General features: G+C 38.9%; 1 protein-coding gene across 1 annotated transcript; it reads left to right on the forward strand.

Moving 5' to 3' along the window:
• Positions 1 to 1,004: 1,004 nt before the first annotated feature.
• Positions 1,005 to 12,571, forward strand: fhip2a (FHF complex subunit HOOK interacting protein 2). Its single transcript, XM_026939187.3, has 17 exons — positions 1,005 to 1,325; positions 3,248 to 3,326; positions 3,549 to 3,718; positions 3,913 to 4,017; positions 4,295 to 4,417; positions 4,850 to 5,059; positions 5,227 to 5,423; positions 5,592 to 5,706; positions 5,843 to 5,919; positions 6,669 to 6,861; positions 7,207 to 7,379; positions 7,826 to 7,969; positions 8,601 to 8,691; positions 8,974 to 9,117; positions 9,731 to 9,871; positions 10,024 to 10,127; positions 10,334 to 12,571. The coding sequence occupies exons 1-17, from the start codon at positions 1,179 to 1,181 to the stop codon at positions 10,443 to 10,445; spliced, it is 2,325 nt and encodes a 774-aa protein (XP_026794988.2). The 5' UTR covers positions 1,005 to 1,178; the 3' UTR covers positions 10,446 to 12,571.
• Positions 12,572 to 13,719: the final 1,148 nt, after the last annotated feature.

Below are 13,719 nucleotides of genomic sequence, written 5' to 3' on the forward strand. Positions count from 1 at the left end.
TTTTTTTTCAAAATGAAACGTATTTATGCAAATGAGGATCAAATTAGATATGCATGAATTATGCAGCATAATTTTATGTGAAAATATAAAACTAAGTGAAAATATCATTATATAATCATGGAAAAAAAGAAAAAATATGAATAATTTCTTCACTCTTGTGCATTTCATTTCTTTATAGTTTCATCAAGAAATATTGTGCACAGTTATTAGTGTATTTTATATATATTATATATATATATCTATATATATATTTATAATATAAATATATATATATATATATATATATATATATATATATATATATAATGTAAAATCTAACATAATCCAAGAATAATCATTTTGAGACATTCCTCTGTAATATCCTGCTGCTTATGTTTAGAAATAAAACTGAGAGGCAGTTTTTTTGGTTCTGAATAGAGAGAAAAAAAACTACATTTGAGGGAAAAGCTGATAAAAAAAAAAGAATAATAATAAATCTGAAAAATGATTTATTTTGGCCATATTCTTGTTTTTGGCCTGTAGTGTCTTAAGTGTCAAAGCAACCTAAATGATTACATTTATTATATATTATATAAAAACGTATTACATAAAGATGTGTGCGTTGTTTAAAGCTGAACCTACTTTAAAAATAAATAAATACAATTTGCAATGAACTAAAAGGAAACAAAATATTATGCATCACTAAAGTATAAAAAGACATTATTTACAAATAACAAATATTCCTCCAAATTTTTAACTTCATAACATTTCAATTTAAGTGAAAATATCATTATATAATCATGAAAAAAGGGGGGGGAAAGTATGAATAATTCTTCACATCCTGTGCATTTTCATTGCCTGAATTCCAAATGACTGTCTATTGCACTTGTTGTGGTAGTGCACTATGATGTACAAGTCATCATTTCAAACCCTTATAGTGCACTTATATCGGCAGGATGAAGGTATTTGGATGCGAGCCATAGTCCACACGCACAGACACACCGAGCGCGCGAGCTCCCTCTGCTGCTGCTCTGTAGCACTGATTCCTGCTTCTTGGCCATGAAAACGCCACGGTGGCTTTAGCTGGCAAAGGGTGTGTGTGTGTGTGTGGGGCTGTTTACTGAAATAAACACGTGTCCGGATTTAAGCGCCTTGTTTTCAGAGTTTGTCTGGGGTTTTTTTCGCGTAAAGGTCGCTTTATGAAAGCTGCAATCTGGATCGCGGGCGGCGGAAACAGAAAGAAGAAGATAGAGGAATTCTCTCGGTCTTCTCGCGAAAAACTTGTCCAGTCCAAGAACAAGATGTTTTCCAAATTCACCTCGATCCTGCAGCATGCGGTGGAAGCGGTGAGCTTTTTGTCTTCTGTGAAAGTTGGCTTTAAAGGACAGCTTGGTGGACAAAGCCCGAGTGGCTGTGTGTGTGTGTGTGTGTGTGTGTCAGGACAGAGGGCCTAGCTAGCTAACCGAAACTAGCAAACTAGCCTTAGGGCTACCTGGCTAGCTTACCTTGACGTAGCTTTCTCCAAGCTAGATATGACTCCAAGCCTGCTTCGTCTGGTTTATTTAATTACCTTAAAATTAGTTAGTTAGTAATGGAACGGTGTATCACTAAGGTCGTAATCACTACTAACTTATCTCGTTATCTATTTCGAAATCTAGTTAACAAGCTAGCTATTCGGATTCGGGTTAAACGCCAGTGAGTCACAGGCTGAATCCCAAATTGCGCCCTATTTACAACATAGTGTGCCACTTCATAGGGAGTACGAGTTATTAGTTTGTACTCTATGTCGTCCACTTAGAGAGCGCACAGAGTAATTAGCAATTTGAGACTGAACCAGCGTTAATTAGCCAATATTTCCCGTCTACGCTATAAGCTAGCATATGTAGCTTGTTTACGTAGACGCCAAGCTAGATGTGGCTACAAACCTAACTTAGCTGCCTGTCTTTTTAGTTAATATAGTTAGTTAGTTATAGAACACTAGGTAGGCGGCTAGGTATGTAGTCACTACTGAGTTATCTCGTTAACAAGCTAGCTAATCGACGGACGCGAGCGAGTCACAGGCTGAATCCCAAATAGCGTCTTTATTGTCTACATATAGTGCACTATATAGTGTGTATGAGTTATTAGCTCAGACTCGGAGTAGTCAACTAGGATAGGTGGAATGAGTTATTTGAGAGTGAGCCACCGTTAATTAGGCAATATTTTTCTGTAGCTTGTGCATGATTAGCTAATGTTATTGTCCAGGCAGTTCAGTTCGGGCCTGGCTAACCGGCTAACTAGCTGCGCTAGCTGGCTAACGTTAGGTAGTTAAATTATCATGTTACTGTATTGGGAATAAAGCATAATTACAACAAAAAAAAATCATAACCGACGGCTGTTAATGTCACTTTTAAGCACAAACTGTGTGTTTAAACAAGGGAAGCTAAGTAATTGTCTTGCTAGCAGTGTAGCTAGCTAGCTAACGTGCTACAATTTGTAAACATTGTCTTAACGTTATATCATTCCTACATGCAGTTGACAAGTTTTCCAAAAACATGTATGTATTTGTTTATTTATTTAGAATAAAATGACTAATACAGTGAATAAAACAGTAGATAAATGGTATGTAAACGCCTCAGTGGTAATGCTGGGCTGAGAGACAGTTCTCCAGTGAAGTTTAGACTTCATGATGATGAACACACACACACATACACTCAAGTTGCACTTTATAAAGCAGCCAGTAAGTGTGAGTGTATTCAGAGAAAAGTGATCAGAAAGCCCAGAATTGCTGTTGCACCTGATACTCATGCCATCGTGTGTGTGTGTGTGTGTGTGTGTGTGTGTGTGTGTGTGTCAGTCAGTCAGTCAGTCACTGTTGTGCTGAGAATTATCCATCATCCAAATAATATCCACTGATCCCTTTTTATTGATGGATGAGTCCATCACAGGTTCCTGACCCTGCTACAGGAGTACCCACTGTCCCGCACGCTTTAGTGTTTTCCCTGCTCTTACACTCCCACTTCAACTCGATTAATCAGCTGACTAGTTAAATCAGGTGTGTTTGGCGCAGAGGAGCACTAACATGTTCAGGACAGGAAGCATCCTCAAATTAAAAACGTCATTACATCCAGAATTGGAGTTGAAGGCTTTAGAAAAACTAGAAATAAATACAAATTAACTGAAATCTGGCTGGTTTTATTATTATTATTATTATTTTGCATATATAATGAAATGTACATACTTAATTGACGTTTAATTTATTTATTCATGTATTTATTTATTTTCGCAGCTTGCGCCATCACTGCCCTTGCAGGAAGACTTTGTCTACCACTGGAAGGCCATCACACATTATTACATCGAAACTTCAGGTAATATTAATATCAGTGCTCAGCCTCACAAACTCAGACTCTGTCAAATGAAGGGCATATGAGAGTTTGTCAATCTCCTGTGCATTCACTTTTTGAAATAACATATGACATCATATTCATATATAAAATATCATGCTCACTGCCAGAATCCCATCTGCCACGATATAGTCTGCATAATTAATGTGACTCCCTAAACGAAGCATATTTTCTTCCCGTTTGCAGATGATAAAGCCCCAGTAACGGACACTAACATCCCTTCCCACCTGGAGCAGATGCTGGACATCTTGATCCAGGAGGAGGCGGAGAGGGAGTCGGGTGAGACGGGACCCTGCATGGAGTACCTGCTTCATCACAAGATCCTGGAGACACTCTACACTCTGGGCAAGGCCGATGTGAGCGTTATTCTCTCTGTGGTATTGGGGTTGAGTGGCAGTTGGAATAGCCTGGGGATTTATTCCGGAAAGTTCCCAGTATTGAGTGATCTGGCACTATGCTTAGATTTGTAAAATAGTTGCTAAGTACCTGGATTTTAGACAAAATTCCACTTGAAGATAGTTTAACTATTGAAAAAAAAATTTGTCTGTAGTGTCCACCTGGTATGAAGCAGCAGGTTCTGAACTTCTACACCAAACTACTGGGCCGGATTCGCCAGCCACTCTTGCCTCACATCAACGTGCACAGACCTGTACAGGTAAGTTGTTACATGTGCTCGTAGTATTATGGCTTGTGGTCACAATTTCTTTCTTGTGTAGTGAGTAAGTAGATATACACAAGCTAGCTCACTGGTTAGAAGAAAGGCAGCGCTTGTCTAATAAACCCCCGACATTTTATGCAGTGTCAGTGTAATCAGCCAATCATGTTTGGGACTGTTTAGTACAGGAAAAGTTTAGTACAGGTCACCTGACCTCAACCGAAAATGCAATCAAAGCTATGTTAAGTATACTACAGTGTTTCTTTAATTTCCACAGAAACTGATCCGGCTGTGTGGCGAGGTTCTGGCTGCTCCTACAGAGAATGAAGAGATCCAGTTTCTCTGCATCGTCTGTGCCAAACTCAAACAGGACCCCTACCTGGTTAACTTCTTCTTGGAGGTAAGCATTGTCCAAAAACACCCACCCTCTGTCTGTCTGTAGTGTATTAACTACAAAAAAAAAAAATCTAATTATTGATGTGCACCTAAGAAATAAGGTAAATCTCAGGGTTTATATGAATCGGATCATAATCGGATTTAGTAGCTAAAGACGTCCTGAAGTGAGATTATATTGTCCTTAATTTATTTTAAATCCCCTTAACTGAGTAGTCATTTCAGTTACATACGCTTTCTATTTTTAATCTAATAGGTTTCGCATGTTTTTCTAAAAGACGTAAATATAAACATACATAGTTGTAAATGTAAGATTAAATATGTACTTTTTGTGTTAAGATTAAATGTGTTAAAACTGTTATATCATAATAAATGTCTTCCCTGTTGTATCAAGACATCATGCATGCATCTTTTTTTTTTATGTTATTCCTGTATGCAGAATAAGGGAAAACGAGGAGACGACAAAGAATCAGGAGCTGACGGGCTAAAAGAGGATTCGTCGTCTCCAGATACAGGTCAGAAGCAGAGTGCTGGCGTAGCGTGTCACGCCAGCAGCCCTGCGGACGGAGCCAGAGCTGCCATACACACCAACAACGCCAACAACAGCTACAACCTGGTCAGCTCTCTGCTCAACCTGACCAAGAGCCCAGTGAGTCAGCCTCTCACTCAGTCGAGTGTGTGCATGTGTTGATGAAGGGAAGAACTTTTACTAAAAGCACACTGTTTTTCTGAAAACTGGTGTGAGTGTGACTAAAATCTTTCTTTTGTTAACACGGTGCTAAAGTCAGGTGTGTGTGTGTTACTGTTTCCCCACAGGATGCCCGAGTGGTGGTGAAGGCGTGTGAGGGTCTGATGCTGCTGGTCAGCTTGCCCGAGCCTGCAGCGGCTAAGACGCTAACGGAAAGCACAGAGCTGTGTGAGCTGCTCACGGCCCGCCTCACCACATTCTATCTGGCGCTGCCTCAGTCTATGGACCCGCTCGATATCGAGACCGTCGAGTCTGTCAACTGGGGGTGGGTTACACTTTCGGAAGTATTTCTGTAACCATTTCAGAACCCGAATTCAGAAAGGAGATGAACAGTTTTGGTTTTTTTTAATGTATTAATGTTTGTTTTAATGTTTGTTCATTTATTCAATATTCTCTCTCTCTCTCTCTCTCTCTCTCTCTCTCTCTTTGGCAGGCTGGATGTGTACAACTTGAAGGAAGACGCTGCTGCGTTTGCAGGGAAGCGAGCTCTCATTTCCTTCCTCTCCTGGCTGGACTACTGCGATCAGCTGATCAAAGAGGCCCAGAAGGTAATCGTGATGAGAACACAAACTAACAGTTAGCTCACCGTAGGACCTAAAGTGCAGTGTGTGTGTGTGTGTGTGTGTGTGTGTGTGTGTGTGTGTGTTTGTTTGTTGACACACTTCTTTCCATGTTGACCTGTAGACTGCGGCAGCAGCTTTAGCTCAAGCGGTGAGAGAACGCTTCTTTGTACCTGTGATGGAGCCACAGCTCATGCAAACGTAAGTGCCCTACACAGTAATGTAACTAAATGATGTAACCAGAGACTTGGGAAACGGTCTCCTAATGGGTACAGGTAAAACTGCATGCTTCCATTCTAAATCTTATGTAACTTGGGGTACTTTTCATCACTCTGCGTTCATATTAGTAAGCGTCAGGTTGCTCATGTCACTTGCAGATGGACTCTTGTGGGCGTGTGTCGTGCAGCTAGTGCTGAAATGAAAGAGTAACCAAAATATATACACTCTACTGAAAAATTAATAAGCATCATTATGTTATGCATGATTAAACCCAGGAAAATACAACAGTGTGGTTTTTATTCTGTTTTGAGAGCCAAATATGGGTAGGAACCTCTTTTTACAGCTTCATAATTCAACTCTCAATTCAAATGTCACTTCTTGCTTGTCACCGGAATTGTGTTGCCACTGCTGTGTGTATGATATACACTCTCTATGCTGGCTGTAGTTTAGAATATTTGTGTAACTGTAATTAACTTTAGGAAATTTTAGAATTGAAACATGGATGAAAATTATTATTGCTGTCAGCTTATCTACAATTTGTATTTATATGTTCAAGGCAAAAAAAAAAAATATGGAAAAACTTCCTGAGTGAATAAAAGTTGAAGAAGATAACTGAAGTGCATGTGGACACCAGGTGGCATAGGACATGTAAAAATGAGCCAAAACAAATATGGAATATAATAAGACTCGTGTGTGTGTGTGTGTGTGTGTGTGTGTGTGTGTGAATGTAGGTCAGAGGTGGGCATCCTGACCTCCACAGCGCTGTTGAATAGGATCATCAAGCAGGTCACATCGGAGGCCTTGCTGCAGGAGACTGTCTACTTCCTGTTGGGAGAAGACCTGGGTCCTGAGACGCCAGCCAGCATTACTCAGAATCCCCTGAGGCACAGACTTGTAGGGCACTGCGACCACCTTTCAGACGAGGTACACGTGCACTCATAGCCCTAGATTCACAGCTGTGATTGTAGATTTTTCTCTTATTCATGATTGATGTTTATTAGTAAACTGTATGTAAGTGTGTTTTTGGACTTGACTATAAACCTTTTTGACTATAAACTGCTTTCTTTCTAATACAGCAATAATACAGTTTAGTCAAATTATATTTCTTAAATGGAAAAGATTAGTGCAGTTTTGAAACCTATTGTATGATCTTTCAAATATTACTTCTGTTGTTTAGAGGTAATTAAAAGTTTATTACATTCTCAGAGTGCACAGTGTTTGTGGTAAACCTAACAGTGACTACACTAAGCTGTTCTATTGTCTGTGCAGATCAGCATCATGACTCTGCGGCTGTTTGAGCAGTTGCTCCAGAAGCCGTGCCAGCACGTGCTGCAAAACCTGGTGCTGCGCAGCATCAGCGAACGCAACTACATCGAGAACAAGGCACAAGACGAGCGCGAGGAACGCGAGCACATGGAGAACGGGCAGCCTCACGACGCTGTGTAAGAGACACGTATGCAGAAACGGGTTCATAGTGCACAGCAGTTATAGGTCCGGTTAAAATGTCTGGCTAGAGTGGCAGTTAAATCTGTCAAAAGTAGCACTTTTGAAACAGGTTGGATTTAGACTGAGATCATGTGACACTAACTGCATGCAGATGAGCTCTGTTCAACTAATTACCAGACTGCTGATGTTTCAACTTACTTGGGGGTTTCACAGAAAGTATTCAAGTATACACATAAGGTGTGTGAGTGATGGATTAGACATTGGAAAATACAGTATATTGATATTAAAGTGTATATTGATGATGTACTGGCCACATTGGCATACGTACGTTTTATTTTGCTGTACTGTAGATGTTCTTAATTGTGAAACATGAGCACAAACTTCTTTTTAGTTAATCGAAGTGTTCATATGAATAACATTGCTTTTCTGTGCCTCTGTGTAGTGATTTGGAAGAGGACCCGCTGTTCTCTGACCTTTCCCCAGATACCAGACTGTCCAGCCCTGATTGGCTGAGCTGCTCACCTCCACCTAGCACAGAACACACAAAGCCTGATGGGAAAACGGAGGTCCACAAAATTGTAAACAGGTCTGTAAGTTGGTTATGCATGAACATGGTAGACTGAATATTATACAGTTTTTTATGCAATTTATTTAAATCTGTGTTAATACACTGAAATTCCCTTTAAGATTAGTGTAGAAAAGACAGAAATGTAACCTAAACTTTGGATAAACAATGATCTTAAACATTTCAGTCTTAAGGCTTTGATCTAATGCTTGAAATTTGTTTCAAGACAAATTGAAATAGTTTTCTCAAAATAGTGATTTTAAATATCATAAAGCGTTAACACCGGAGACTCCTTCCATAAAAGTTAAACAAACATCACCGTATCAACAATTGCACATTTTCCTTTAAATAACAGCAATTTTTAATTTTTAGTCTGAGATTATGCGGAGCATCCGCCAGTCCCTGTGAATTAGTTATTATTATGAAAACAATAACGTTATAGCAAGCACATTAATATAAACCTGTGATTTCCATTAAAACCAGAATGACTCAGACGTGCTGTGATAGAAAATTCTATTGACACAGAATCAAGAATTCAACAGGCCTGTGTTATAATAAAGTAATATTGAAAGAAGTGCAAAAAAAAGTTGATGAATAAATATTTTGATGTCCAGTTTCAAAGTCCTGTCCTTGTCTCCCGGTTTTTGCTCAGTTTCTTATGCTTGGTTCCGGATGAAGCTAAATCGTCTTATCAAGTTGAAGGCACTGGCTATGACACTTACCTGAGAGATGCACACAGACAGGTGAGTGGGAAACTGCTTTTGCTCTGGTTGCTGCATTTTACTCAATTCACACACATCATTCTAACAGATGCGTCTTTGCATATGTCTGAAATGGACTCTGATTATAATACCCAATCATACTCTTACCGAATAATGATAATTATAACTAGAATAATTTTATATAGCGCATTTCTAAAGTCAAACAAATAATCTAACAAGACAAATGAAATGTGATGCTGAATGAAGAGGTACATTTTAAGCAGAACAGGGTTTGTGTGTGTGTGTGCGCGCGTGTGTGCGCAGTTCCGAGACTTCTGTGGCATCTGCCAGAGGTGGGACTGGCACGTCACCCCGAAGCCTATTGAGAAGTGTAACCTGGACATCCCCTTCTTCGAGGGACACTTCCTTAAAGTGCTGTTTGACAGAATGGGACGTATCCTAGACCAGGTAGGGATATGTCTTTATAGTCTTAACATGGATCTCAGAATTACAAAAAAATGTTAATGCTTATTAGTTTATTTATTATAATAATTTAATTATTATTTAATCTTGGAAGCATTTTACTCTGTGTTTATATAATTGGTGTGAATCAATTATTCTTTGCCTGTAGTCTTATGTGCCTTAGGGAGTCCATTATTTTACAACAGGCCACAACGCAAAACAGCGAATTTTAAAGTCTCTGAATTTAAAAAGATGGATTGTCATCTTAAAGGCAGCTTTCTTTTAAGACTTTAATGTGTGTTACAGGGTGTGAGGTGATGCCAGTAAAATCTGTGGCAGAATACGCGATATTAGTTTTGTTCACATGTGCCGCATGTTTATTTGTACAATACGATTAGAACGTAGATTCTCTCGTGATAGTCTTATTAGTGACGCACATTGCAAGATTTTGGCCCAGAAATTTCCAGATCGTGCCAGGATTTTGTGCCTGTGTTTGGTCACAGTGGTGCTGAGTTGGTCCCCGGTGTTCATGGTAACCAATCTAATCACAAATTTTAACTCGCGACCAAGGAATTCTTTCACAATTTGCTATCTTTGTCTCTCTCTTCTCCCTTTCTAGCCATATGATGTCAACTTGCAGGTCACATCAGTGTTATCGAAGCTGTCTTTGCTGCCCCATCCTCACTTGCACGAATATTTGCTGGACCCCTACATCAATCTGGCACCTGGCTGTAGATCCCTCTTCTCCGTCATTGTCAGGGTACCGTCGTTTCTCTGAGCTTCCCTTCTATTTGTGGTGTTTTTTGCATTTGCATTCAACAGCAACAAATTCTCAGTAGTGCTAGTGGGACTTGCTTGTGTGAACATTGTCGTATTGGATAAGCTAATGCTTCCCCTTCCCATTTGTTTCAGGTGGTGGGAGACTTGATGTTGAGGATCCACCGTATCCCAGATTTCAACCCTAAACTGCTGCTAGTGAGGAAGAGGCTGCTCGGGATGGAGCCAGAGGGCTCGAGGTAGGACAGATTTCCAGGGGAGGCGGGTATAAATTTGCTATCTCTCTAAGGTCCCCCCTGCCCTTCAAATATAAATAGACATCATTCATTTTTGGCATCCACATCAGATTAGTTTTAGTTGACATGTCCACATTTCATACATTTCTGGCACATGCCCGATTGCTGGTGTGCTGTTTTTTACTCTACGGGCTTTTTTTCCCCTTCAGTGTTGATCACGTGACGTTGCTGGAGGGAGTCATCGTCCTGGAGGAGTTCTGTAAGGAGCTGGCAGCCATCGCATTTGTTAAGTTCCACACTTCTGCGTCTACATCCCCCTGAGCTCCTGCCCACTGTGCCCAGGACACAAGCATCACTGGTACAGTTCAGACTTGACACAAGAGTGGGAAGCTGGCACAGGAACCACCAACTGAATCCTATTCATCCTTCAGATCAGGCTCCTGCCTGTGAAGATCCAGAGGGTCTACACTCATCTATCTGAGAACATGCAGGGGAGATGAGGATGGAGGAAAAAGCCCACAGGTCAAACTTGCACAGGTGTGATGGGGAAAGGTGTTTGTAGAAGCACTCTTGATACATATTTTTGTGCTTTATCCCTTTTTCGCTTCATCCAAATCGTCTCTTCTTCTCTCTGTTCATTTTGCCATTTTATATGTTATTTTTAAATTTGCCTTTTATTGTTCATCTGGCTTATTGTTTTTTGTTTTTGTTTTTTTCGTTTGTTTTTTCTTCTTCTTTCTGTTCCTCTGCCTTTGCACATGAACCTGCTGACTTCTAGATTTTTTTTTTTAATCCCCTGTGTGTTTCACCTCGGACAGAAACACACTTATTTATTCTTGTCCAAAACAGATATTAGTTCTGTAAGAGCTAAAAATATACATAATGTCAAAATTGATCTGTTAGAAATGCTAATTAAAACAGCTCTGAGCTTTATCTAAAACCGATTAATTGTGTGTAAAATTGAATTTTAATAAGCTGTTGTTACAGTACTGTGCTTATATTATTTTCTTGTGGGGAGATGATACCAAATGATGGACTATGTATCCAATAATGCATATGCAACCTAAACCATTATCTGTAATGTTGATATTTTGATAACTCAGGATCAGAAATCGAACTGTGCTTAAAAAAAAAAAAAAAAAAAAAAAAAAAAAAAGTAGAATCAGCAGACTGATCTGCTTTAATACTATTCATTTTCTCAGTCCTGATCCCTCTTTCATCTGTAAAAAGATATAATGTGGACTCTGAATGTTCAAATTGGACTGCGCAGGTTTGCACATCAGAAATCGGATTTCACTGGAGCGTCCTTGGAGAACTGTGCGTCACATTCATGACAGTGTTTGGAAACCTTTCATTTTTAAGGGTTTACCTTCTTCATTGCCTTACATGTGTATGTTTAATTTATGTCGTGTGTGTGCCTTCTACTTCTTTAGGATTTAGCTGTTCTTGTCACTCTTACACGTTTTACAGTTATTTATTGTGGGTAAGAATTTACTATTTGAATTTTGAATTTTAGTGAATTCAAGAATTTTGCTTCTCTTATGATTTCAGTATTATTACAGAACATCTGGCATAGGTTTTTTTCCCTTATCAGCTATGTTGAAACATACACCAGCAATAGTGTTAACCAGACTTTTATTTTTTCTGTGAAATGCATAAACATAGGTTTACAATGCTGAAATTGTCCATTTCCTGTACAGATTTGTGAAACAATTAAGGCCTGTTATTAAGGGGACTGTGCAGGATTATAATTTTTTGTTTGTTTGTTTGTTTTGTTTTGTTTTGTTTTTTTGATGTAGGCATGTGTGGATAATCAATTCTGCAGTCTGTAAGGATTACAGCATAACAGGGCATGCTGTTATAGGAACATAATCCTAGATGGGATGGTTACCACTCAGTAACAGCATGCCCTGAAGTGTTTTATTCCTCTTATACCACAGCAAAGAGGATACTTATGCAGGCAGCATTTATGGCCATTTGTGCTCTTGAATAAAGGCCACGTCTCTGGCCTTAAGCCTGCCGTCACATTGGAATTTACAATACATTAGACGTTATAATGTATAGTGGAAGCTAAATCCCAAATGTGATTACTGGTAAACATGCTGAGATGATATAAACCTATTAGGTAGTTATTGTGATGTAATTACCAGCACATGCCTATTTAAGCCCTTTTGGTTGGCATTTTAATTCCATTTAACTTGGAGAACATTTTCTCCCCTGCATATTGATCCAATTAATCAAACTTGCAGTTGACATATAATTAAATTGCACATTCACAGTAGACAACATTGTCCTATTTAATTTGTACATATGCAAAACTTTTTTTTTCTTTTCTTTTAGTATGAAAAGGTTCTGTCATGTACAAGTGGCTTGTTTATTGTAAAGATCCTTATTTTTTTTGATCTTGCACATTTTATACCATAAAATTCATAAGAGGTTTTCTCTAATCATGTATATATGTGTACAGTGATGTAAAATGCATGCAAACTCTTTCTAGGAGGAAAGAAAAAGTACCCCTTCTTTGTTTCTCTCTCTCTCTTTTTTTTTTTTTTTCTCTTTTTTTTCTCCCTTGGTCACGATTTTAGCCTCTCAGTTGCCAATTAATGCGGCTATGACTAGGCATTAGCGGATAAGAAAAAAAAATTCTCCACTCTTGGCACAGTGGGGATCACTAGGCATCTCCTGATTGACTTTGATTCAGATGCAGTTATAATAAGGCTTTCACAAGTTCTTTATTTGTTCCAAATAACTTGCTGCTTTTAAGACCTATTTAACCAGCATACGAAACACTAGGCTTAACATATTTATATTAGAGCTGTGATAAAATATTTTTGTTTTCTCCAGTTTGACCAAAATACTGAACCTTAGCCAGCTGCCCTTGTGCTGCTTGCCAAAAAGAAAAGGCATTTTTCTTGTTTGGTGCACGAAAAGCGACCCAGAAAAGTTTCTTAGCATTAAATGTAATGTAATCTCATAACTGATTATTAACACATGCCTAGATGTGACGAATGCCTTACTTGGGTGCAGTGGAGGATGGCATGTATGCCCTTTTGGGGGTTTGAGTCTTGCACTTAACAATGTGTTTTCATTTTACTGGTGATGATTTGTGAGTAGTCTAAGTAGAAAGCCACCAAATTCCATTTTATTAATCTAAGTATGTGTTTTCCCTGGTTTTCATTCACTCAGACCAGTCACTGTTCTGCTTGACGGATTGGTGGCAGCATTTGTCGAAATGTAGCTCACGACATTGCATCAGATTGACACACAATGTCAAAAGTCACTGCCATGATGCAGCAATGAGCTGTTGTTTAGATCATTGCATTGCATGCTCACAATCTTAGACCATTAAAGTAGGGATGTGTATTGGAAAGGAGTTGCATTCTTACAGCCCTCACTGACATACTGTACGCTGAGCATTGTGTTTCAGCATCAAACATGTCTTGTTGCACCTTGCATCTATTTTGTATCTTTGGAAAAAAAAAAAACTAGGTTTCTTATATACTTTCCGTCCCAATTAAAATATTCATTTTCTCCAAGCATTCTATATTTTGCAGTGTTTTATATATATATGAGTTGTGTTCGCATGCATTTTTGA

The sequence above is a fragment of the Pangasianodon hypophthalmus genome, chromosome 3 (genome assembly GCF_027358585.1).
Source record: "Pangasianodon hypophthalmus isolate fPanHyp1 chromosome 3, fPanHyp1.pri, whole genome shotgun sequence".
Lineage (NCBI taxonomy): Eukaryota > Metazoa > Chordata > Actinopteri > Siluriformes > Pangasiidae > Pangasianodon > Pangasianodon hypophthalmus.

What these genes read in the sequence shown, in the direction of transcription:
- fhip2a (XM_026939187.3), top strand. Translation starts at nt 1,179, where the DNA reads ATGAAAGCTGCAATCTGGATCGCGGGCGGCGGAAACAGAAAGAAGAAG. An exon ending in TGCAGCATGCGGTGGAAGCG is followed by an intron (nt 1,326 to 3,247) that starts GTGAGCTTTTTG and finishes TTATTTTCGCAG; the next exon opens with CTTGCGCCATCACTGCCCTT. An exon ending in TCTTCTCCGTCATTGTCAGG is followed by an intron (nt 9,872 to 10,023) that starts GTACCGTCGTTT and finishes CATTTGTTTCAG; the next exon opens with GTGGTGGGAGACTTGATGTT.